Raw genomic sequence first — 27,103 nt, forward strand, 5'->3', positions numbered from 1 at the left:
ACTTTAAAATTAATAAACGAAACTATGTATATTTTGAAATTACTATCTAAATTCTAATAAGAAAAAAAAAAAATATATATATATATATATTATATACACATTATTTGTTTTCTTACCTAATTTATATGGCCAATGGTTAAATTATTTGCATATCTTTGCAACTAATAATTTATAAGATACATCAAGATAGAATAGAGACAGACCTTAGAATGCAAGAGTGATTTTTAAATAAAGTAATTTTAAAATTACTTGAGAAAATAGAGATTTTTTTATATAAATTATTTTTTGGTTCAGCGAGTGAGCGACTTATATTTAAAAATTATTAATTGAGACAGCGATTTTAAAACACACTTAATCTTGTGTATAAGTTTTAAAATGTACTGGACCCATTGAAAAAATAGGTGAAGTTTGGTCAAAAAATAAAAAATTGTACACTTTTTTTGAGAATGTAATGTTTGGATTGAGTCATACTATAGGCCTATATGGTGGAATAAGTAATCAAATGTGAGGCATCACCGGAAGCAAGAAAGGATTGGTGCACAGTTAAAAAATAGATTGAATGAGAAGTAGAAGCTTGTATTCATATGTAACATTCATCTACAACATAAAAATTACAAAATCTAAAGATGAAAAAGTAATATAAAACCCCTGCATATGTTTCTAGTAGCTTGAAAGAACATAAGCTAAGCCTCTTCTAGGATTAATCATACAGTTGCTTTAACAAAAAGAAATCATTACCAACCTAATTCAGCTACGAGAATGTACATATCTCAACCTAGCCCAGAAGCTGGAACTGTCAGCTCACTGGCATAGAAGATGCATCTTCTTTAGAGATGGCAACATAATTCATTGGAGCTGAAGGATGATTTGTGTCTCTTCCCGTCCCTGCTTACAGTTGTGAAGCCAATGGCTCTCGATCATATTCGAACATGATTGAAGCCATGCACATCCAATTGATGCATTATCACTGTCTTTCTTTGTTTTTGAAAGAAATCTCTTTCCATCAATTTCTTGTTATGGAGTTCTCTTTGCTTTTCTTCTTTTCTTCTTCTTCTTCTTCTTCTTCTTCTTCTTCTTCTTCTTCTTCCACAGATGTCATTGTGTTTCCAGAAGTTGAAACAATTTACTTCTTTTCTTTCTTTACTAAGGACAATCTGATCCTGAGATACCGAAAACAAGAACAGAATGCAGACATAGGAAGAGGAGGCAGCCAACAGAGATTGGTGCCATAAAATTGTGTATTCATCTAGCATCACTAGAAGAGGAGCACTATCGTAAGTAAATGACATTCCACAATCCTCTTCCTACACACGGACTTGGACACCAGCATACGAACAAGAGCTATAGCAAGCATTCAATGAAGTTAATTAAGTGAATAACGGGAATGTTATCAAGGTTAGCATCAAGTAGATTATAAGTGGTGGATCTTCCATTTATACAAGAAAGCTTTTATTATGCCTAAGTGTTCTAACAAGAGTTGAGTAAAAGCACAAACAGATTCTACTGATTATTCTAAATTAGTAGATATACATAAAAGAGTTTTCATATCGATCGCTTAAACTTAGAATTTCTATATATCTCGTAAAATAATGACAGCACGGTACACAGTATACTGCACATGGAGGTATCATAGTCATATTGTTTGATCCAAAAACGATCTGCACCAATATGCATATAAGCATGACAGGGCAGCTAACAAGGCGATTCAGCAATGTGATATTTTATCTTCTAACAAAGAAATGGATCCTTCAATTAGAAAAAAGAAAATTTCTCAGGTGGAAAGACATATTTTACTTGGCACTGCACTATATCTCGATCTAGCCATGTACTTCTCACTTTCTCAGGGAATAAAAGAAGGTTTAACAGGTTAGCCTGGGAATAATCCTAACAAAGCTGATCTTTGTTTTCGTAAAAAGAAATAAGGAATGTCAAGCCTTCAACAAAGAAATTTATAGTACCTGGAATTTTATTTACCAATATACGAGCTTTTTTTGCACGTTTGAGGTTCAGATGTCCACCTCTGCTTGAGCTATATACCTGCTATCGTCCTGAAAAATAATAGCTTACGTTTTAAGAGAATCTAGCACAAGCATTTGCTCCATATGTGACTATTTTCTCTCTGTATGATTTCCTGGGAATTAGGCAAAAGATAAAGCTAGTAGTATCCATGAGACTGCAACTGGTTCCAGGTCATATACAAAAGGATGCACTAATGATGTTACCAAATGCTGATTCAGTATAAAACATACAGACAAACTTATTGCGAGTTAGACTAAACTGTACTCTAGCATAACATTACAGATAGGCAATGCTAGTGATGAAGGAATAGTTGACTGGGGGATATCCTTGGCAGAAAAGAATGGACAAATAATAGGACCAAAATAAAAAGGATAAAGTTTCCAGTAATCAATATCACAAAGCCATATTGAGACTGCCAAGTTCAATTCCCAGCAAAATAGACAGTTATTAATGACAGTACAATAGGATTGATATTCAGAAGTGGTATCATTACCCGATTATACTCTTCAAGCCAGCTCTCTTGGTCACATGTGGACATCCAATTTTCAACCTTTTCCAGTATCTCTTTTCTGCTTAGTGCCTCTTCGTTGGCATTAAGAATCTGCTTATCCATGTCTGTTCGTAACATTGTAATTAGGAATTATCTGGGAGGTTGGGTATGTGAAACAGTGAAAAAACAACTTTCAAGAGAAGTAACCGGCCAGAACTTTTGTTACTGTGCTGTTACCCTGTAAATTATTGAATAACTGAGTCCGGTGTCCAAATTAAACTGATTATGTCTATACAACGATGCGAGAATCTATTCGATGCAATTTTGCAATCCAATTATGGACATTGCTAGCAGCCAACTGAGCTCCCAATTCCCCATCTCCTCCATAAGCTCCTTAAAAATGTAACAATGACAAGGATGCTTTAAACTGAGAAACGAAAAAAAAGAAGAAAAACTAGAAGAAGGTATATTGATGATATTGTCTGCAGTTGACAATAGTGTATTATACTATTATGTTATGGATTATAATTAACTTTCTTGCTAGAGACTTTAAGAAGGCTAACTTTTCCTATACCACAGTTGGATTGTGGTCACAAAATAAAAAATTGGGAAAATTATATTTTATCCATGTGGTTAGACCTGAATTTATTTTATCCCCATATGATTTTATTTGTGTCACTTTACTCCCTTATAATTATATCCAAACTGAAATTGTTATTTTCTCTATCATATTTGATCATACTACAAGTCGAATTTAAAGATATTTATCAGAGACAAAACCATATTAATAAACTTTCTAATACATCTAAAATAATATCAATCAGATTTTAGATAATAAAGATATATACATATATTTATATTCAATGTATAAAATGAAGATTGAATAAGCTTTCTATTCAATGTATGCCATATTTTTGTTATCTGAAATGGAAAAATTATTTCTCTATAACTTTATTTCTAATCAGGATCTTCAAATTCGACATATAGTTTAGCTAAATATATTGAAAAATATGTTAGTCTAATTATAAGGGGGTAAATTAACACAAATAAAATTATAGAGGGGTCAAGTGAATTTAGGCATAATTACATGGGGAATAAAATATAATTTTCCCTAAAGAATTTTATCATACCAGAATTACAAATGAGATTATTTCTGAAAATTAATCTGCTAAGTAAAAGTCAAGAGAATCTCATTGAATGATATTAGAAAAAAGGGCACATTTGGGCCCAGATTAGTGAAACAGAAAAGCAATTAACATTCTGCATAAATCTCATAACTTGGGTGTACTTACTTTGATGGTATTGTAGAAAAACCATTGCATAGTTACAAGTTGCAACAGGTCAAACAAGTGTAATACTAATCGGAAGGCTTGCTGTGAACAAACTAGGAATTCCAATGCTCTTAAGTCTTAACAGCCTGAAAATGTACAAAGTAATTATATTAGATAAACAATCATATAGTAGGATGAGTATTTGCATACCAAAGAGAACTTCGAAATTTTAAAACCAAGAAGAACTTCAAAGATCTTACCTTCATTATACTTTTAGCCTTTCTGTTGTAAAGAGAAGCAACAATGCTGTCTGCAGGATTTGAGACAATAGTACCAATAGGACCAGATGCATAACCAGCCAAGCAAGTCACTCCAAGTTGTTGAGTGCTCGAGCAGTCCTTTCTCTTTTGGAGAACCGAGAAACACTATGATAGAAATCACACGAGCAGTCAGCTTATGATTCAGATTTAGCAGATAATGATATAACTGATTAAAAGTGAAAACACAACGAATAACAACATTCACTTTCCCTTAAGACAGTCTTCAATGACAAAAACTTAGTATGTCAAAGTAATTGAGCACCACTTCCTTTGAAGTGCATGGGCATATGAAACACTATCTACTTTTTTTTTTTATAACCATCCATTGCAGCTACAAACACCATGCATTTCTCCTTAAAAGAATGTGAGGCTACTTCAGAACAAAATTAAGGTACTTACTAGAAGCAAATATTATGATAAATGCCAATCTCCAGAGTATATCCTTTATTTGAGCAATATGAACCTAAGAATTTGCAGGAAATATTTCAACATAAGAGTGAAGTTGCACAGTGACTACTGCCATAACAGCAGTAAGTTGGTAACACTTCTACATGATCCATGCTAAATTATATTCCTTTTTGTTTAACCGAAAATTTCAACTCAACATCTGATGCGGAGAACTGCACTGAGATGTTAATTAGAGATCCATGGTATTTAAGCCTCCATTAATTTCAAAAAGTGAAGCACAAGAATGAAAAACACTGAACTACAGGAATTGTGAGTTTGTGACATTACATGGAAGATTCCAACATCAAAGTGGCAAAAGCCACCTTTAGAAGCTGCAATACAAAATCAAATTGAAATCACTTATAAAAGAAGCATGTTAAATTTTACATGGCACCTTACGATCAAACCAGATAGAAGAGATAAGAAACTTTCATAGGCATATTACTTTGGGAAGCCATCAATCAAGCCATTTGCAAATATTGGTTGTGTTAGGACACAAACTTTGAGATCTTCAAAAGGAGAAAGGGCTATATCTGCTATTACTTGAGCAGATAAACTGCTAAAGAAGATTGCAATTCTGTTTTGCCCTACCAAAAGAGCAGATACATCCTTTTGAAATACTCACAAAGCCAAAACTTGCAGCCACCTTGAACACCATCATTTCCAACAAACTTTCCAGCCCAGCCTCTCCAAAAGGATGAAGATCATTGTTCCTTTACATCATTCAAACCAGAGAAAATGCTATTTTATGTCAAAAGGGTTCACCTGGAATAATAAGCTGAATCACCTTTTTTCAGCTAGCAATCTATGAAAAAGTTCATTGCAACAGAAAATCAAAATTAAACAGGACAAATATCCACTACAACAGGGTTATAATACACAAGAAAGAATTGATTCTAGTCCTTGCAAGAATCCCAGGGGAGCTCTGAAGTTGGTGAACTTCTTCTTCAACTAGAATTGCAGAGCCTCGATGCAGTTCTGAAACTGGAGCTCGTGCAGGCAAGGAGGCTTGTAGCCAGACACTAGCGCCACAATCGTCGCCATCACTGGCATGTTGTGCTTGTCAGGGCCTTCTTGCCCTTCCAATTGGACCTCCCCGGCTTGCCGCTCTGACTCCAGCTGAGAAGACCAGCCTAGAGTTCTTGAAGCCCATTGGATCATTGGCAGCAAGCAACTGCTGCAGGGGCAGTGGCTACCACATCCCAAAGCTTAGATTCATCATTTGTGACAGATCGTGCATGGATTCCTCCACCCACAAGCCCTAAGATTTCCTTGCTGCAAGGAGAGAGTTTAGATGAAGGCGAAGAATAGAAACAGAAATTCTAACCCTGAATTGTGATCTAGGGCAATCCTTACCCCAAGAATAAACTGAGCGCTAATCCTATGCTTAGAGCAAGGTTCAAAATATCAGGATCAAAATCAAGTGCTCGAAAAAAATGATATGGATTGGTTGTTTCATCTGTTAGTATCGGATTTCATAATAATATCATTTTTTTCATTACATAACTATTCTAAAAAATTATTTAAAATCTCGATATATATTAAAAGCTTAAAAAAGTAATAGAAAATTTTAAAAACATAAATCACTTAAATGTTAAGTCTCTCTCTCTCTCTCCCCACCCCTCCCTCCCTCCCTTTCTCTTGCTTCCCCTATGTCATTATCAGTCATAGAGTAAAAAAAATTTCTATGTCACTCCCTCTCTCTCTTCCTCTTTCTCCCACTCTCTACTTCACTCTTCCTCTCAGTCTCCCTCTTTCTCTTGCTCTCTTCAATTGATCTCTGCATCCACCACTTTGATGCAAACACTATCGCCACCCTTGTCGTCCGTTGCACCATCCTCTGCATTCTCTGCGGCTTCGCCCAGGTGTCAGAGGGCTTTGTCGGCAGTTTCGACTGAAACAGCCAGAACCCACCCAAAACAAATCGGGTATCGATGGATCCAGCCAATACCTAACTGAAAGCAATCAATTGACTGATTTCGGTTTGATATCACTGAACCTGATCCATTTTAGCTGATTCAGATCGCAACCAGCCGATATTAGAATCCTTGATTATAGAAGAAAAGAAGGGAGTGGGCAGTTTGATTTTGTAGCAAATGGACGGAGATGATTCAAGTCCTAGAGTTTGGTAGCAGATTGCACGTACCTCAGGCTGCAGGAATTTCTTGCAGTCCAACATAGCTCTTGACTCATATGCCAACATTAGGTTGACAAGTACCCTACTGTAGCCAAAACTCTTGCAGGCGAAGCTGCAGAAGATCCATTAATTTCAGTTTTGAAGCTTCCATGAAAAGAAAGGTTTCTACTAGGAAAGAAAGAAAAAGAAAAGACATTGCCACATATAATAGAGCTAAATATGTAAAAATAAAAACAATCCTCCTCATATAGTGATTGACTGCCAAAATCAGTTCAAATCTTTTTCTTGAAACACTTGATAGTAGATCATCTACAGTAATCTGAAGAAAGGTGCTTTCAGGTCATGCAATCTAATTGAGGACAAGACCAAATTTGATGCGGTAATTTACACCTAATTTTAAGTATCTTTATGAGTATATGATTTGCTTAGCATGAAGTGAAAAGTATACCACTAAAGAAGCAAAAGGTCACAAAAGTAAGATGCAGCAAAGCTTCTTATATACATCAGCATCATCAAATAGTATTTTCAATCAGAAGCCATGTTTCCTGAATAAAAGGATGAAATGAGACATCTAGAGGAATATTATACTTCAGTTTCAGCAGGATAAGAAAATCCTTTATTGCTTTGAGGAGATGCAATGCAAATTGTCATCCTTACCTTTGCAATATCTATGCCACAGTTGAAAAAAGCTCTTCCACAGAAGGCCATCAACTAACCACATCAACGATTACCTTTATTGGTGCATCTGCCTAGCCCACACGATCCCTTGATCCAAAATTGAGAAAGTATATCAGGTGCTAATCCTTTATCTAGCATTTCTTGTAGCAGAGTTTCAGCCTTTGCTATTTCCCCCGGCTACAGTAACCACTTATAAAGTTATAGAGATGTATATACATAGCATCAGGTATCAGCCCCTTTTCTAGCATCTCGTCAAAGAGTTTGTGAGCATCCTGAAGATACTCCATCTTACACTGACAATTAATCAGTACAGTATAGCAAACTACATCAGGCTCGATTTCCATATCTTTCATGCAGTTCAACAATTTTGAATGCTTTGCTCTAATTTCAAACTTTCTCTTGTCCTTCCAACTGCCCAACCAGCCTCACCATAGTGCTTCTTTCAAATGACCATCCAACATTACGGTGTAGGCAACTACATAAAATGATCAGCAATGAATTTATGTAGCACCATTTAATGTTACTCAACTGGGAGCTTGTTAAATCAAAGGTGATAAACAATGTTGCTGGACCTACGAGAAGTGTAGATATATGTCATTCATTCATTTGGCATGGAATGAAGATTTCTGGAGAAAAGCAGACATAGAAATTTATAGCATGGACTTACACTGCTGTAATTTATTACATATACTTCTCCTGTTTCTATCTTTGTCACAGACATAATATAATCAATGATAATCTTCGCTCATATTTCGTATATAGTGTACGCTATATTAAATTTAAGAAACATTTATAAACAGTTTCAACAGGATAAGAAAATCCTTTCTTGCTTTAAGGAGATACGATGCAAGTTGTCGTACTTACCTTTGCAATATCTATGCCACAGTTGAAAAAAGCTCTTCCACAGAAGGCCATCAGCATAATCACATCAACGATTACCATTATTGGTGCATCTGTCTAGCCCACAAGATCCCTTGATCCAAGACTGAGAAAGTAAGAGTATCAGGTGCTAATCCTTTATCTAGCATTTCTTGTAGCAGAGTTTCAGCCTTTGCTATTTCCCCCTGGCTACAGTAACCACTTATAAGAGATGTATATACATAGGCGTCAGGTATCAGTCCCTTTTCTAGCATCTCATCAAAGAGTTTGTGAGCATCCTGAAGATACTCCATCTTGCACCGACAATTAATCAGTACTGTATAGCAAACTACATCAGGCTCGATTTCCATATCTTTCATGCAGTTCAACAATTTAGAATGCTTTGCTCTAATTTCAAACTTTCTCTTTTCCTTTCCAATGCCCAGCCAGCCTTGCCGTAGGGTTTCTTTCAAATGACCATCCAACATTACGGTGTAGGCGACCACATCAGGCATAATTCCTACTTTTCTCATATCATCAAACAATCCACAAGCTTCTTCCAAACGGTTGGCCTTGCAGTACCCATTCATCAATATGGTGTACAAAATAACATCAGCAGAAAGCCCTCGTTCAATCAAATCCTCAAACCAGAATCGAGCATTTTGCATATCTCCCATCTGACAGTAAGCTGCAATAAGTTTGCTATAGGAAATTGTGTCAAGGATAACGTGTTTCTGTAACAATATGTTAAATACAGTGGAAGCTTCTTCAACATTTCCCTCTTTACAAAGGTTGCTTATTAGTTTTGATCGAGCAATCTCATCCACAAAATTCCCTTGCTCAGAAAACCTGAGAAAAAGCATGTACGCATGTCCTGTGCACCCCAAATGTAAGTAGCCAGATACCATTGCACTGAAAAGAACTTCTATTTGATCAATTCCCCTGTCTTCTAGTACTCTGAACAGTATTTCTGCCTCACTAAGCTTGCCTCCTTTACAGAAGCCCTCAATTGCCAAAGCATAGGTGTGAGCATTGGGCTCCAATCCTTGATCCATCATATAATTTAGAAGGTCAAATACCTCCGCAACAAACCCATTCTTACAAAATCCGCTAGCTAATATGTTATATGTGACAAGATCAGGCTCTACGTTGCTCTTCAGCATATCGTCAAACACCTTCTGAGCTTTAGAAATTTCTCCCTTGAGACAATACCCATTAATCAAGCATGTGTAATGGATTTTGTCAGGTACCAACCCATTCCTCTTCATTTCTTGAAGCAGCTCCACTGCCTCTCTCATGTTACCAAGCTTGCAATAAGCATCAATCGCAATGTTATAGAGGACCTTGTCAAGGTCAAGCCCTGAGTCCTTAAATTTCCGAAAATACACCAATGCTTCAGAAACCATGCCTAACTTCCTGAAGCATTGAAGGAGAAAGCTCACAATGAGAGGATTTGTTTGGATGCCCTTTGAGACCATCTCCTCGTAAAGATCTAAAGCTTTTACTAGGTTTCCTACTTTACAGTAACTTCGAATAAGATAACCATAACCATAAGAATCAGAGAGCACATCTTGCTTCACCATAGCCTCCAAAAGCTTTTCAGCCTCCTGTAGTTTGTGCTCCTTGCATAACCCATAAATTAACTTATTATAAGTAAGAATGCCTACAGGAACACCCTCTCGATTGATTTGTTCAAGAAATGCATAACCGAGACTAGATTTCCCACACGTGCACATACCGGCAATGAACGTCAAATACGTCATTTGGTCTGGTTTTACTCCCATTTCCTTCATCTCGCTCAAAATTTCAAGTGCTTCATCTGATTTCCCTGCTTGGCAGAAAGCTTTGATCAGTATGGTAAATGTATAAGCATCCGGACTTATTCCGAATCCCTTCATCTGATCATAAACTTCCATCACCATCTCCAAATCACTGTTTTCAGCCACATAATTTATAAGGAAATTGGAAGACCTCATCGAAGGTAAAAATCCAAGCTTTCCCAACTGGAAGAAGATATCTGTAGTCTCTTTCGGATTCCGGCAAGTGGCGTAGGCCTTAATAAGAGCATCAAACACGAAGACGAGCGCATCCGAACCATCTGAAGCTTGCTCAAGGAAATGGAAAAGGGCCGAGACCTCGAAACCCAGTCCACCATTCGACAAGATAAGATCAGAAAACAACGAAATTAACTTCTTCTTCTGACCCGAACCGGCCAATACGCGGATGATCTCCAAGTAAGTGGAGAGGTCGTGGCAGAATCCAACGTTCTCGTTGTCCTTGAAGTAGGCGAGAGCGACGTTAGGTTTCCTCCAGAGACTGCGCAAAGTCCTCACAACCTGAGCTGAACTGGGTTTCTCGTCACCGCTCGAGTAGTCTACCGCATGAAACTGAGCAGCAATTGCTGAGAAAACCCGAGAAGAATTCCGAGTGTTCGACTGATTCCTATCTATGAAAGAAGCAATCTTTGGAAGCCCAAACGACCATTTGGTGATTGATTTGGATTCCCGGTAGAGGAGCATTCGGCGAAAGAGAGATTGGGATGGATTCATCCAAAAAGGAGCAGACTTTTCTCTTCCTCGCTCAAACTAATCCACCACCTGAAAACGCAATCGACTTCTCGTCCGTCGAAGCCCGCCGAGAGAGGAGGAAGGCAGCTAGGGTACGCGCGGGAAGAAAGAGGAAATGGGTCGATCTTAACCAGCTTAACGGGTTAAAACGTTAAGCTTACCGGATTTAAACCTTTAACGTTGGAAACGTATCCCCGCCCGTATCTCAGCCGTATTCATGGATTAAAATAATTTAATATAAAATTAGAATACTCTGAAAAATATTTTTGGCACATATCGGATGCATATTCAAAATGTATTCGTATTCGATCCGTATAGAATATGCTTACGGCTCTCAGAAAGGTTCAAAGGTAAGCTTTGGTTTCTTAGTCTAACCATCTAAGAAAAGATCATCTTATCGGGCCAGGTTAGATTTTTCTTTTTTACTGTTTTAGTATCAAAGAAAGTATGTTTTAGTAAGCTCAGTTATTGTATCATAAGTTAGTAATTAAATAGCTAAATTATTTAGTTTTTACTATTCACAAAATGTGAGTCATAATATATAATTAGTTTTTTTTTAGTGAGAGAGTAAAAGGAGAAAGTATTATAAGTCTGGATTCTCTAGAAAAGGTTGAAATAAGTTTGATATAGAAAGTGAAAAAGAAGAAATATTGTCATGTTTGATGAAATAGCTGCATACCAGGAAAATGGTCTAAGCTACAATACTTGTAACAAGGATAACAATCAACTTTAAAGGCAAAATGCAGGTGAACTCCACTGCTAGCCACAAAATAAGCTTTCTTCTCGATCATATACAGTAAGGATGAATGCATGGATGGTCGTGCCGGTAGTGTATCGACACATAACACGAGGGGTGCTGCACGGCACCCTTCCTAATAGTTTCGCCCTTGCTGTCGAGCTACCCGTCGCCGATCGCCGTCGCTGTTGCCATCGCCATCGCCATCAGGTGCCCTAGCCCGAGGGAGAAGGAGAGACCGAGAAAGAGAGAGAGAAATTAAGAGAGAGAGAGAGAGAGATCAGTTAAAACTTAAGTTGTGGATCTAGTGACGACGATCAGCAAGCAGCGATGGCGAAAGCGAAGGTAAGTATCTTTTTTCTCTCTCTCCTCTTATGGCACGTGCCGTGTTGTGTCATGTCGTGCTGGCCGGTGGTTGGCACAGCCATCGTTGGCTGAATGAACATCAGATAAACTGCCAAACAAATGAACAACCCTTGAGCAAGTTAAAAATCAAATGCAAATTTAAACATTGAAGGAATTAAAGAGAAAAAGAGATGAAAGTATTTGAAAATCTATCGACAGGAGGTCTGAGAAACTATAACTGATTACTTATAAGGTTTCCTCAATACGATAAGGAACTAATCTATTAATGGACAAAAGGTAACACATTCTACGCATGCATGTTGGTGATACTCTTTTGCGTAGTTTTCAAAATCCTACTAATCTGGTTAATTGTTACTGCTTCAGATCTAAATATGAAAGAAAATAAAAGATTTGTTTAACAACACATATTTTTATGGAAGAACAACTTATCTAAGTAGTCTCCAAAATCTGGACCGAGCCTTCTCATTGTCGCTAGAGAAAATATTCCCCTTGCCGAAAAGCTTTTACCTAGATAGAAATACATGCATATATGTTGCTCCATAGACTGGCTATATATATATGGGATATTTAGATGTGATTATATATTAAATTTTTAGGATAATTTCCTTTTAACTACTAAACTAGCATTATTTTTCACAATGACTATTGAATTTTATTTTATTTTTGGTACATAATGATTCTCCAAACTATCACAAATATCTCACTTTATAATTTAATTATATCTAAGTATTCAGGTAAGTTTTAGTTTTTTTCACTATGTGATAGTCACATGACAATTATATGACAAAAATACTCTCTTTCTCTCTCTTATGTAACTAAATCCTCCTCTTACCCTTTGGAATCCTCTCTCTTGTTCCTTATCTTTCTCTACTCACATGGTGGCAGATAGGTTACTAGTCTCCAGCCGACGAGCTTGCGCCGGCTACGACATTGTGTCTTTGAAATCGAAGAAATTGACAAGGCGAGCAAGAAATGAGGCAAAGATTCCTTAGAGGCAAAGAATTCCCCAAAGTAATCTAGCAAGTCGAGACTAAATCTAATGGAATCCATAAGAAAATGACAATAGTTAGAGGGAGAAGGGAGATATGATGGAGCTGAGATCAAAGTCAGAGATGAGGAAGTGGAAGAAGACGTGAATCCCTAGACAGCCAGAGCATCGAGAAGAGTTCCCATCTCTCCGATTATCGCCACTCTCGACCGGCAAAGTAATCCCTAAGGTGGGTGGTTGGAGGGGTGCTTAATTGGAGGAAGAGGAGGAGGAGGAGGTAGAGGAGCGGGAGGGCTGAAGGTTAAAAAATATTTTTTTATTAATTAGATCACTTAACTATCCTATTATTATAAGCAGAAATGGCAAATTGGTCAATATTCTAATTTCATCTACGGTATGGATAGGTATTTCTGAAAATCACTATTTAATTCATACAAAAACACTATTAAATCTACAAAAAAGTTATGTTGTCTAATCTCAAAAAGAAATGTAGAAAAATATTTGTAAATCTATAGAAAACTACTGTAAATCCACATAAACTTATCATAAATCCATAAAAATACAAGCTCATATATCTATTTCTTTTTTCTTCTTTTTTTGTTTTGGCTTTCATGATGGTTGATATATCTATATATATATATATATATGAATTAAGTATATATTATGGGGGTTAGTTTTTCATGTAAATTATTTTCCAAATTTAAGTTTGGGTTTGTTAGACTTAATCCTTGAATTCTTGTCCATTCTTATACAGACCATCTTGTTTACTTTATTGTGACACTTAATCTTTTTTGAGTATATTAAAAATTAACCTCTTGTGGTTATACCTAAAATTAACTAGTTATGAAAATATTATTAAAGTATCACCTATTCTAAATAAAAGATGTTTCTCCCTAAAATAGAGCTTAAATTCATTTTAAATATGAATTTTAGCACTCCCCCCTTCATATATTTGGATAAGTGAATCACGGAAAGCCCTTTCCCAAGTACACTCATAGCTCATATTTCTACCAGCATTAGCAAGGCAATCGGCCGGACGATTGATGAGCTTCTTAATAAATATGGTAGAAAATAATGAAATAGAAAGAATCTTCAATGAGTGAAGTAATCGACTAGGGTGCCTTCAACATGTTAATGATGAGCATAAAATCAACTTCATTGGTCAAATTAATGATGCAATAGTTTTTTATTCAAGGCAACGCTTCATGAAGGGTGAAGGATTCAACAACTAGCATAATAGAGAAAAAAAAAATAACTAAAGCTACTAACGGCTATGATCCAGAGCCAGATGAGGCGCACAAGCTGAAGCTTGCCATACCTAGCTTATTAGGGCCTAAAAATGAACTGTCAATGTTGAGCTTTAAGAAACCCTACAGAGGGAGTGTAATTGTGCATTCCTAAGTAGAGGAAACAAAATCTCGAGTGTTGTGTGAATGCCACCTTATTGTAGTTTAGTCAATTATGGCATAAGTAGACCATAGCTTGATTAGAGGATAAGGAGGTGATGGTAGTGGGGATGATGACTTGCCGAAAGAGGACAAGGTCACCAAAAGAGGCTGGAGGAGATAATCGATAGAGGAGGAAGATAAGGAGGCCAATGCCGACGCCGACGCCAATGCTGATGGAGGAGATCGTTGAAAGAGGCCGAATGAAATATTTCAATTGATGGAGGAGGAGGAGGATGCCAACAAAGAGGATGAGGTGGCAGTGGCTAGCCGATGGAAGCCGACGGAGAGGAGGCAGGGGTTATGGGTGATGATGACGGGTAAGGGCAAGGGTGGGGTGAGGGTGACGAGGGAGGGCAAGAGTGGGGTGATGGGATGACTAGGTGGGTAAATTGTGATGGGTCAGGGTGGACTACTTGAATTACTTAAGATTGGTTTGGGTGGGGGTGAGGTAAAGGGAGTAAACGGGCCTGTCGAGTTGAGCCTAAGCGAGTTGGCGTTGGTTCAAGCTCGGCTCAAAATTTAAATCGAGGCTCAATTTGGAGCTTATGCTTGGCTCAACTTGTGCTGAGCCGAGTCGAGGTTGAGTTTTAGTCAAGTTAAGCCCGAGCTACTCATTTATTTTAACACCCCTAGTTTCAATACGATTTTCAAAGGAAGATTTTGATTTTGGTCGAACAAGGATGCCTTAGATTTTCTTCCAGCTTTTCCAACTCGATGGTTTCAAGTGGTTCAACTTCCTCAAAAAAATATATACTTTTGGCTAAACTACATAGAGAACAGATAGATTTAGTGTTTCTAAAATCGGATTCCATGGGTAGAAATATATTAGGATAATAGATAGATAAAATAATTTAAAACGAGGACTCTTCCTTTCCTTTAGCAATGCTACAACAATTCTATAATAGAATGTCCATCAAACAACTGAAGAAGGGATAAGATCTGACTTAATAGAGTCCTACATCATGAGATTAGCAATGTACTTTTGGGTGGAGATATCACACTCTTCTTGACGATCTAATTGGGATCTGAGAGACTCCTTAGGGATGACCACCACCTCCTTAAAGGCACAAACTCAAGCAGGCTCAACGGCCTTAGGGGTCTTCATGACAAGCCCAAGGTTGTCCGCAAGGGTTGAGAGGAGCCAAGACCAACTAAGAGGGAAGCAAAAGATAGCAAGAGAGGCCACAAGGGAGATGGTAAAACTTAAGTCTATTGTCTTGAGAGTTGTGATCAGGTTTGTTAAAGGAGTTGCTAGTTGAGGGGAAGGAGGCAATACAATCAAGTCACATATTATCCATTGGATATGAGAATATTCGAGATCTTAGTAGAAGTTATAGGATTTGATATTTAGTCATCTGATCAAATGAAAGGCTTGTAAGAGAAAATTTGTCAGTTTTAGCATGCGTAATCTGAACCTGAGAATGAGCAGCACCCCTAATACTTGCTTAGCCTATTATGGATCATCCAACAATAAGAGGATTCACTTGTGGTCTTTCTGGTAAAAGCAATATACTAGTTTCGGGGCTAGATGAAAACTCCTAGCAGGAGTATTGAAAACAACATTGCCAGGGAAAGAAGAGTCCATAGGAATGATGATAACAAGGATACCGTTAGAGGCATTCAAGATGTCAGTGCCTTTAGAGGTTTATCTTTGCTAGCTAACAAATTCTGATTTGATTATTGGCTGATCAACATCCTCGAAGACGTTGCTTTTCTGACTTCGATCACCCTCTTAAAGTTTATTTATAGGCTCAAGCGAGGGTTAAATGGAGGTTTGCACGTGTTTGCATTGAGATTGATTTATCTTTTCTTTAAACAATTTATAAATCTTGGGCTTAGTCATAAGTGCTTTCAATTTGTTACTTATGAGAATGTTTCAACAGTTTATTTTAGATATGATTGCATTAGGCATCACATTGCTCTATGCCCTTTAACTATCACTATGAATGCTTCTGAACTGCCTGTGCAAGACCCTATGTAAGCTTCCTTGACTTTGAGACTTAAGTTCCAACAATCACAACCGCTCTCATTATAGCTAGGGAAGCTTTCGAGATCTTGGCTAGATGTGGAGGAGGAAGATGAGTCATTTGGACCCTTGATCATGATGCAACCCCGTAGTGTCAAGAGGCAAAAGCCTGCTACTTCGAGTTCTTGAGGTCGATAAACTAAATCCACACTATCACTATTTTTTTGTTTCCTTAGATAGTGGCTGAAAACTCGAGTGACAAAGCATCATGGTTATGACCAGACTTTAGAAGATCTATGGTCCCTTTTGTAAGCTTTTTGAGCATGTCTTCCTCGTCAAAAAACTTGAAGGTGAAAAACCTTATTGCCATATAAATTACTTGGAACTCATATGTTATAGCCCATCTCAGTTTAGCCTCTTTTGAAAAGTATTGAAGGGATGAGTGTTTGCCTAAGAATTTTCTAATAAGGTTGTGCCGCTATTCTGCTTGACTGGCTTGACGACGCTCAGGGGAAATAATGACCGATCTCGAGGAAGCACTCTTCACACAAGATAGGAGGGATCTGGTAGATGGAGAAACAACCTTTATGGAGGGGGATCCCAATCACTTTGGAAATGCTGCGACTAAGAACTGACTTTTTTTTTTATTCAAAAGAGTTCAAAATTTAACTGAAGATTACACTACAAGCATTAATTGTCTGTCTATCACTTACAAGAAGATATGTCATTTATTTTTTTTTGACAAAGTCTAGACAGTGTTTCTTCTTAATAGTTTTATTACAGTCTTAACTAGTAATACGAAAAAGAAAATGTAGGCTTCTCGATAAGAGAGCTAAGCTGCTTTACCCCTTTTTATGGATGGGGACTCAATAATCAAAGTATCGTCCACCTCTATCCCATCTATCTCCTGGTGCTTGTAAAGAACTATAGTATGATTACATATGGGTTCTTACTACTCTTGTTTCCTAACAATGACCCTTTTGAGCTGGTGTACTGCCTGTCGATGAGTCTTTAGACAAAACTATTATTGTCAATTAATTAGTCCTTTGCTTATAGAAGCTATCCCATTATGGAGGACATTTTTTAAGTAAACTTCTGCTAAGAAGAAAGGTTTTACCCTAGCCATTTTCACTGTTTTTATAAATGCTATCCGGGCTTATTAGGACATCCATCACCTAGGTGAATGATAACACCTACCATTGACATTGATTGTGTAACAACCCAATCCCAAAAAAAAAAAAAAAAAAAAAAAAAAAATTCATGGGCACGACGCGACCGGCCACACTGTGGCCGGCCTCGTGCCCATGCCAGCTGCTCATGCAGCTTGGTGGGGCGCCACGCGCCTGCGGCCGCTGCCGCAGCCAACTGGCTGCGGCCAGCTGGCCGCGGTGGGCCCCTGCGGGCCCCGGCGCCGCCACTACTCCTCCTCCACCGCCTTCCCTCTCTCTCTCTTTAAATCTCTCTATCTCTCTCTCTCTCTCTCTCGAGGCTCTCTCTCTATATATCTCTCTCTCTCTCTCTCGCCGAGGCCGGTCGTCGCCGTCGCCACCTCCACGAGCGCCGGTGAGCTCTTTCTCCTCCTCTCTCTTCTTCTCTCTTCTTCTCTCTCTCTCTCTCTCTCTCTATCTCTCTCTCTCTTTCTCTTTTTCTTACCTTGGGCTCGGGCCCGTCGCAGCCGAGCCGCCGGCGAGAGGCCGGCAGCTGGCTGGCCACCAGCTGCCGGTGCCCTCCCCGCCGGCCCGGGTCCGCAACCGCCTCCCTCACCTCCCCTCTTTCTTCTCTTTCTCTTCTGTTCTCCTTCTTCTTCTTCTTCTTCCTCTTCTTCTTCTTCTTCTTTCTTTCCTTCTTTCTTTCTTTCTTTCTTTTTCTCCTTCTTCCTCAGCTCCTTCTCTTTCTTTCTGCACAGTGTTGGGCTCGGCCCAACACTGTAGCAGATAGTGCTGGGCCGAGCCCAGCACTGATGGCAGATGTGTTTAATTTATTAATTAATTAGTTTATTTAGGTTATTTATTTAGGTATTTTTCTTCTTAATTAATGTAAATAGATTATTTAGACATGAACTATGTTAATAATATTATATATCCTTCAATATAATTTTATTAATGATAATTTTTATCATTAATGATTAATTAGGTATAAATATATGTAATACTTATATTTATTTATTTATTTACATATCTATTAGATTAATAGATAGATTTGTAAATTATAATTATTAGATTTATATTCTAATATTCTTATGATCTACATTTTTAGTAATTCTATTAATTTGTTATACATTATTAGTTTGTAACAAATAAGATAATGACTACATAATCCCCAATTAATCAAGATATAATTTAATTATAATTAGGCTTTTATCTATATTTATATTTTATTTATAATAAAAATCTAGCCAATTATAAAATTAAGTAGAAATTCTAAAATCTAATAAATCATCATATTTTACTCGAACGGATTATAATGGGATAAACAACTAACTTTATGTTACTTAAATATTTTCAGATTCCGAACCCCTTATTTAAGACCCCGTTGTCATTGCTAGCGAGAAGTGTCACACGGTTGATGGGCGGATGTAAGGGATACGTGGTTTGTATCTTCTTATCAGTGTGAGTAGTCTTATCCCCTAGATCCCTTTCTCAAATTAGGTTATATTATATATTATGTACATGCATGTTTTGACCTCCAGCATGATTATATGACTTTATCTAGAGATGATTACCGTCGAGCATATTTTTATCATGTATGTAATTAGGCTGATCTTTGATATAAGTATGATAATGATAAATAAGGATGGTTGGAGATGATTATACTGTTATGATTTTATGTCGAGATGATTTCTAGTATGAGTGTGCATGTGATAGACTAGCGAGAGTATGCATGTGTTAGATACATGGTTGGAGACTACATTGCAGCATTTTTCTCTTGATTCCTGTTCCACCTAAATTCCTATTATGCATTGACTCGTTATTGTACTGGATATATGCATATGATCTGTCATTTAAAAAGAAAGCATGAAATATGATTGATAGAATAGTTGATAGAAAGCGTAGGGATACCCGAGTAGGCGCCAGGGTTAGGGGTGCCTGGATTGATGATTATGGTCACTGATATGCGATATCTCGTGGCCCATGTCCGAGGTCAGTTGAGTCTGTGCGCACAGACAATCGGACACATGCCGTTCGCCAGGGCATATGTGGCGAGTTATCCTCACGAGGTTTCTATCAACTATGTGGGGTGCCCGGTCTGGATGGATGTTGATACCCTTAGCGGATGGCAGGGTACGGTTATATTTGAGATACTCCTTGCGGATGGCAGAGTATGCTCGGAGCCTTCGGGCATGATGTTAAGACCGGGTACCGGGTGTTGACTGTGCACAGTGGTCTAGTATGATGATATTATACCGAGATGTCGGAGATGATCGTGATATTGAGAAATGCATATAATTTCATTATCATTTGATTACCTGATTATCGAGTGGTCAATATTCATCACATATGATTGCATTTGATATCATAACATGGTCATGGTCGGCATGCATCATGTGTCATATTTGAGAGAGAGTTATGATGATAGATGACATGGAGATTTGTTTACTCATGGTCGAGGATTATATACTTTTATCAGTTATGACGTGTTATCTACTTTTCATTTATATATTATTGAGGACACATTCATTTACTCATTCATGACATGATACTCTTTCTGATTCATATTATCCAGTACATGATTTACTCTCTGTTTGGCATCACTGATTCGGGGTAAGGTCTATTCACTGAGCCTTTTGCTCATGACTCTCTTTATTTCTTTTCTAACCCCTCAGATATGTGGTACGTGATAGCGACTTGAGAAGATATTTTAGAGTGATGATGAGGTGAGCTATAGATGCGAGATGGCATAGATGATAGTTTATATAGAAATTGAGTTGTACCAGTATTTGATATTTGTACTCTTTTGTATTAGACGATGATTTGTATAATACAGGTCGAATCATAGTGTACTCTTGTATCAGTTGTTTAGTTGTATCTTGATGGTTTGTTGTGGCCTGTGTGGGTCCTGCCAGATTATGTAGCGGTCTAGTGTATATTATTGTGTATTTTGATATTCATATGTTAACAGGTTTATTTGGTTAAGAGTATGATTTATTTGGTGATGGATTATGTGATCATGGATATGTTAGCAGGTGTTATTTGATGATGTCATGATTGTATGTGCACAGGAGTGTATCTGTGCGTGACGGGCCCCGTCCGACCTGTCGCGTGCGCCGCGCGTGCCGTGTGGGCGCGTGGGCGTGCACGTGCCCGTGCCGGGCGGGGGCGTTACAGATTGATTGTCTTCCCCAATAGTTTCCTCATTGCTATAGTCTTTTCTACATTGCCATCCAAACTATCCTTGATAGTGACAAATCTCTCTTTTCGTCTTTAACTAGCAAGCCCACTAATATGTTTATTTATGGCTACATCCATACAACCGCTTTGTATGCCTACATCCTCTTTCATCATGTGGTGCAGTGACCCACCGACGGAGGAAGGATGCTCACGAGGCACTTCCTCTATATTTCTAGCACCCCTTTGTCACATCACCATGCTCTCCCTTTTTATCAACGGAGATCCTGGACGACTCTTCTTTCACTTTCTAAGTAATCGATATGTTTCGTTATGGTAAAGCTCCTTATATTTTTCAGCTCTAGTCTAGTTACTTTTTGCAGCAAGAGCCTCGTTTCTTTGACGATCCTCTCCTTTTCGACTCCTAGTGCCTAGCCTATCATCCACATCAGGATGAGCCTTTCCATTCCATAACATCCACCCCTTCTAAGACGACACCTCTAAATACTTGATTTGACTTCCGTACTAAACTGTTGACCAAAGTTATATTGTACCTTCATCTAAGGGCCAAAGGTGTGGCCCTCTTCCTTCCCTATCTCATTCATCTCTGGTTACTATTCTCAACGAACCTTCACCAGTCCTAAGCTCTTTCATCTTCATGTCTTCATGCATATGACCCTTTGCATCCACCTTTTTGGATGCGCAACGGCTAGCAATATGGCTAACTCTCCCACACTAGAAGAAGAAGGAAGGAACGCCCTCATAAACCACCCTATGTTCCAAATTAGCAGATTTTGGCCCGAGCCAAACTACTCATTTGAGTGGCTTGCTAAGGTTGATCTCAATACAAACTTTAGCGAATCTGCTTTGCGTATGGTTCGGTGTAGTCTCATCCACCCTAAGAGGTTTGCTAAAAAAAAAAAAATCACCATTGATATCCATGCTTCTAGCTCCTAGTATTATTTAGAGATATATGGTAGTTAGAGTCAAATCAGAGTTATAATAAAATCTTTCAGCATTGGTCTAAAATCGTCCCTCTATTTTACAAGGTTCAGAGCCCTCTCCTCCAATGTCAATGGACCGTTGGTAAGAACACAAAGCATATCTTCATCCTTTTTCGAATCTGACTACATAGAAACCATCTGCCATAACGGGCACCGACAAATCCTTCTATTGCATTCCATAACTTAGCCAGCATCATCTTCAACCTAAGTGATAGAATAGCTCTACCTAAGAACCTCCCAAACAACGAAAGTCACCACTTCACTCTACAGTGTGCTAGAATCGCAGGATCCACTATCGCACAATCCTCAAGCAGCTTCTTGATCTCGCCTAAGATTTCCTCCAATGTCCTCCCAATCACTGAACTGAATTAGGTAGGAGCTTTGAACTACTTAGAAGAATCAGGAGGCACCTATGCTGCTTTTGAGCTGGCTCCATTAACTATGGAGTCAAGCAGAGCCTGAGATGAGCTTGGCCGGTCTCTCAGCATTTTTAAAATTTTTACATAGTTGACGAATTCAACCTGCCACCAAAAATAAACGCGGGAGTTGACGTGCAAATATCTAGAACGTCAGGGGTGTAAATGTAATATATATTTATTTTCTGATCTGCAGAGAAAGAAATAAAGTGTCAACTTTTTAGGGGCCAAACAGCATAATAAAAATTTAAAAAAAAAAAAACACTCGTCTCTCCGCTCTCCCCTCCACTTCTCTCGTGTCACCGGTTCCATGGAGGGCGTCGGAGCGCGTCTTGGCCGGTCATCAACTCGGTTCTGCCCAACCGCCGTCTTCACCGGACCGGTGAGAAAGTGGAAGAAGAGGTGGGTCCCGTTCTCTAACCCGAACCCTAATTCCACCACCACCAACAACGCCAAGACTAACAATAACAGCAACAACCGCTCCAATCTCCTTATCTACAAGTGGACCCCGACCAACGGCAGCGCCTCCGAAGGACTCAACTCCGAGGAGTTGCATGTGAGAACGTGCCGCTACGTTCCGGTGAGTAATCTAACTTTAAAATAAAAAATCCTTTTCTTTGTCCTTTTTCTTGGTCCGTTTGATCAATTTGAGGGGCTTTGAATTGTAAGTTTAGGGGCAAGTGGATCTGTTTTAGTTTATTGATTTGGGTTCTGTTTGGTGGCTAATTTTGTGGTCACGATGATAGGGTTTTGAGGGTTCTCTTTTTCCCCTCTCAGAAGTGTAGCAACGGAGTTATATCTTATTGTAAGTAGAATAATGGTGTTGGTTATGCTGGTGTTTTGTTATAAAGTTTTGATGTTTACTTGTTTTAGCTGGATTGGGATTTGGGTTCGCTTAGTTGTTCGTTAGTTGTTACTTGGTTATCTTGATATTTGGATAACTTCCATCAGTTTTGACAGAGACAATGAGACAAGTCACCTTTTTAATCCAAAAAGAATGAGAAGATGTATTCATTTTTATTGCTTTCTGTGAATTCTAAGCTGCAGTGGTGAAGATGGTAGAAGAATAAAAAGACAAACGATTACCTGTAGATAATGGAACTCTCATTTGTTTAATTAAGTCTGTTAAACTTTAGAGTTGTGCTACATTGAGGAAAAGACTCGTGATTTTAGAAAACAGAAGTTAATCATTTGGCTTGATTTCTTCTTAGCCTGCCATGCATAACTGATTTAGGAGGTATGGGATGTAGAGGTAGGAAGGCCATACTTTGAGCTAAAAGCCTGTATCTTTTGTTTGTCTTCTAATCAGTCAACCAACGGGTTATTCTTTGACATGCCATTTATGTGTAAAAGGTGCATGCTAGTGCAAGAAACTCTTGCTATCCCAGGGATTGGGTCAGTAAAACGTTTAGGCATTCTTACTACTTAGCAGAGGTTGTTTAAATGCTGGTTCTGTGCCAATAAGAGTGGCAATTCTTAACTGTCGCAATTAGTTATGCCCTCTGAATGGTACGCCAAGTGAAATTTCTTCAAGTACTATTTTGAGTTGAATTAAACTTACGTTGGCAGAAAGTGTAATATTCTGCATCTTATTGTTGCGTCAGGCCCATCAGTTTATTCTTACAACCTCTTATATGTACTACAGGTTTCTGTAATTGAAGATCAAAAACAAGTGGCTACTGCCAAGTCTGGAGACGATAATAAACCTGGTGATGCTAAGCCATCCCTTCCCAAAACTGAGCCTTTTAATCAGAAAATTGATATGAATGATGTCCCGATGCAAGAATCTCAGGTATTTAGATCGTTATTTCAACAAAACTATTATGCATCTACATATAAACTTTGCCATAGTTGAACATTTTAAACTAAAGTGCTATCTTTTTTTTTTTTCCTTTTCATCAATGGGAGCATCTATTTCCAGATTTAAACTTTCAATTAATTTATGACTTTCATTAAACCATATTATTCTTTACACATATTAGACCATATATCTTCTGTTCTGCCTGTCATTTCTAACAACAAATACTGGGAAACTATGTGAGAGCAACAGTAGGAGAACAAATTGAGTTATGGATACTACTTTTGGTTGCTCAATACTTGCATGGCATATGAACAAAAATTTCGTCTTCAAGAGAACTTATGAGTTTACACTTTACCATATATGTCATGGTAAATTGAGCCCTGTTGCCTGAACATGTCAAGTTTGATTCCTAAAACCTACCCTAGTGCCTTTGGATTCTTTTTAGTAGCTCAAAATGTATGGAGGATGGTTTTTGGGGTCATCTGTTCAACAATGCCATAAACTTAGCAGTGTCTTTAGAAGCACTTTATGAACTTTCAGACAATTGCTGCTATGTTTCAGCATTTTCTTTCCTCCTTGCGAAGCTAGTGACTAAGTGTTGTTTACCCAGAAATTTCAGAAATGCAATGTGAGTTTTATTATGATCTTGCTTATTTTGGCATGACAGTGTTGATTTTTAAGTTTCAAGCTCTTCTTTTTCGATGTGAGCATTTAATAAAGCATATGTAATGATTTGATATCATTTTTCTGAAATGTTTTCCTTTTGGAACGTGTATATGGCAAGGATCTTGAGGTCTCCACATTTCCTGAGATCAGAGTGAACTTCTAAGATTGGTCTCCTATTCCAGGCTTCAGAAATGATTCAAGTTCTTGACAAAGATGGCAATGGAACTGATCTAAATTTGAACTTGGATTTAGAAGACGCAGACAATGACAATGAAAGTGTTGCAAACATGGGCTAGCAGGATCAAGCAAATGGTCAGTTCGACAAAGTAAGCTCAGGTGACAGCGCAGAAATGAAGGCTGATCTAAATTCTGGAACTACTGATAAATTCAAGTTTGCTGTCGCTCCTGATCCAGAAATGAGAATATATAATATCTTCTGTTATAATTTTCCAACTTGACACCAGTGCTGGCCGAATATTTTATTAGCTACTTATCCTCAACAATGAACTCTTCTTTTTGTGTTTTATAATACCTTTTCTTAGTGTACCCATAGTTTGTTATTTTGTGAGTTTTCTGATTTCATCTTATGTATCAGGAAGTAGTACATTCCAGCGTCACAAGCTATTTTTCTTCAGCACTAAAAGACAGTCACTTTCGGATATTTAAGTTATGAAAGAAAGAGTACAGAAATGAAAGAAAAATTGCATGTTGACTCGAAGGCAGCATTAAACATTTTACTTAGTGATTTATTATTTTGGTTGGTGCTGAATTATTTGATGTAATATTTTATAAGACGGTTGGGGTTTGAGGGTCGTCACTTTTATTATATAGCGCTAAGGCCAAAAGTGAGGATTGTCACTCTTATTATATACCGCTGAGGCTAAAAGTAAGGACTGTCTAATCCTCCTTAAATAAAGAGATACTTAGGTCTCACCAAGTTTTTTAGCCTGTTTAATTTATGCTTCAAATCATATATGTTATTGAATAATTGTTCCGAATCAAATGTCGTTAAAATCTGTTCTTAGTCGTTGTGCTGTTGAGCTGTACCTCCAAATCAATTATACCGTCGATGTAACTTATAATTAAAAGAAAACCTGTTATATAGTGTGGCTGTCCTTGTGCCTATGCAAATGGGTGCAACATGGGGGTGCCACGCACCCCCCAGCGCCACCGCAGTTGGGGTTGCAGTTAGCTGGCCGTGGCAGGCCCTAGCACCACCAACCCCCACCGCCTCTCTCTCTTTCACTCTCCTTTCTCTCTCTCAAACTTTTTTTCTCTCTCACTCTCTCTCTCTCACTGTTACTACCGCTGCTGCCGTCGTCGCCACGGTGGCTAAGATGAGCTTCTTTTCCTCTCTCTTGTCATCATTTCTCTTCTCTCTCTCTCTCTCTCTCTCTCTCTCTCTCTCTCTCTCTCTCTCTCTCACACACACTCTTAGGTTCACCGGAACAGAGTCGTCGGCGAGAGGTCAGCTGCTGGCTGGCTAGCAGCAGCCGAGCCCCCCCCCATCGGCTTTGTCCCCTCCTCTCTTTCTCCTCTTCTCCTCTTCTTCTTTCTTCTTCTTCCTCAGCTTCTTCTCCTTCTCATTCTGCATAGCACTGGTGGCAATGTTTTATTTATTATGTTTTATTTTATTTATGTTATTTATTTAGGTATTTCCTTTTTAATTAATGCAAATAGATATCTAGACATTAATTATTTTAATAATAATATATATTCTTCAATATGATTATTATTATTAATTATAATTTGTATAATTAATGATTAATTTGGTACAAATATAGGTCATACTTATATTTATTTTTATTTATTTATTCATATCTCTATTAGATTAATAGATAGATTTGTAAATTATAATTATCATATTTATATACCAATATTCTTATGAGATACATTTTAAGTAATTTTAATAATTTATCATATAATATTATTTTGTAACAAATAAATTACTAGGCTTATTTATTTATTTATTATTTTATGTTCAGTTGATCTGTAGTATGAGTATGCATGTGATAGATTAGTATAGGTGTGCATGTGTTGGCTACATGATTGGAGACTATATTGCATTATTTTTCTCTTGATTCATGTTTTACCTAAATTTCTGTTATATATTAATTTATTATAGTACTAGATATATGCATATGATTTGTCATTTAGAAGGAAAGCATGAAATATCATTGATAGGATAATTGATAGAAAGCGTGAGGTACCCAAGTGGGCGCGAGGGTTAGGACGTACTTGGTGGATGATTGATCACTCAACATAACATGATCCTATGGCCTTATATCAGAGGTCGTTAGTCTGTGTGCGCAGCAAACATTCGAACACATGCCATTCACCAGGGCATATGTGGCGAATTGACCTCATGAGGTTTCTATCAGCTAGAAGGGTGCTCGGTTTGAATGGATGGTGATACCCTTAGTGGATGGCAGTGTATGGTTATATTTGAGATACTCTTTGCTGATGACAGAGTATGCTTTGAGCCTTCGGGCATTATGTTGAAATCGGGTACTAAATGTTGACTATGCATAATGGTCTAGTGTTATGATGACATTGATGAGTGAGATGTTGAGAAATACATATGATTTCATTATCATCTG

The 27,103-nt window shown here is 37.9% G+C and overlaps 2 protein-coding genes across 13 annotated transcripts; one reads left to right on the top strand and one right to left on the bottom strand.

Moving 5' to 3' along the window:
- Positions 1 to 579: 579 nt before the first annotated feature.
- LOC140766571 (uncharacterized) lies at positions 580 to 10,907 on the bottom strand. 11 transcript variants are annotated; one of them, XM_073105984.1, is made up of 7 exons: positions 8,227 to 10,907; positions 7,342 to 7,934; positions 6,694 to 6,796; positions 4,041 to 5,822; positions 2,513 to 3,926; positions 1,959 to 2,048; positions 582 to 1,160 (listed from the first exon to the last, which is right to left on the bottom strand). In XM_073105984.1, the coding sequence occupies exon 1, from the start codon at positions 10,767 to 10,769 to the stop codon at positions 8,304 to 8,306; it is 2,466 nt and encodes an 821-aa protein (XP_072962085.1). In that variant the 5' UTR covers positions 10,770 to 10,907; the 3' UTR covers positions 582 to 1,160; positions 1,959 to 2,048; positions 2,513 to 3,926; positions 4,041 to 5,822; positions 6,694 to 6,796; positions 7,342 to 7,934; positions 8,227 to 8,303. The 11 variants fall into 11 exon arrangements, with proteins under 11 accessions (XP_072962090.1, XP_072962083.1, XP_072962087.1 ...); XM_073105982.1 differs by having other exon boundaries at positions 581 to 3,926; positions 4,041 to 4,205; positions 4,500 to 5,822; XM_073105986.1 differs by having other exon boundaries at positions 581 to 2,634; positions 2,747 to 3,926.
- Positions 10,908 to 22,259: 11,352 nt separating this feature from the next.
- LOC140767133 (uncharacterized) lies at positions 22,260 to 25,051 on the top strand. 2 transcript variants are annotated; one of them, XM_073106938.1, is made up of 3 exons: positions 22,260 to 22,616; positions 23,682 to 23,828; positions 24,622 to 25,051. In XM_073106938.1, exons 1-3 carry the CDS (start codon positions 22,347 to 22,349, stop codon positions 24,664 to 24,666), a joined length of 462 nt encoding a protein of 153 aa, XP_072963039.1. In that variant the 5' UTR covers positions 22,260 to 22,346; the 3' UTR covers positions 24,667 to 25,051. The 2 variants fall into 2 exon arrangements, with proteins under 2 accessions (XP_072963039.1, XP_072963038.1); XM_073106937.1 differs by having other exon boundaries at positions 24,686 to 25,051.
- The last annotated feature ends 2,052 nt before the right edge of the window (positions 25,052 to 27,103 follow it).

Source organism: Typha angustifolia, chromosome 9 (assembly GCF_048772165.1).
Source record: "Typha angustifolia cultivar Huaian chromosome 9, ASM4877216v1, whole genome shotgun sequence".
NCBI lineage: Eukaryota > Viridiplantae > Streptophyta > Magnoliopsida > Poales > Typhaceae > Typha > Typha angustifolia.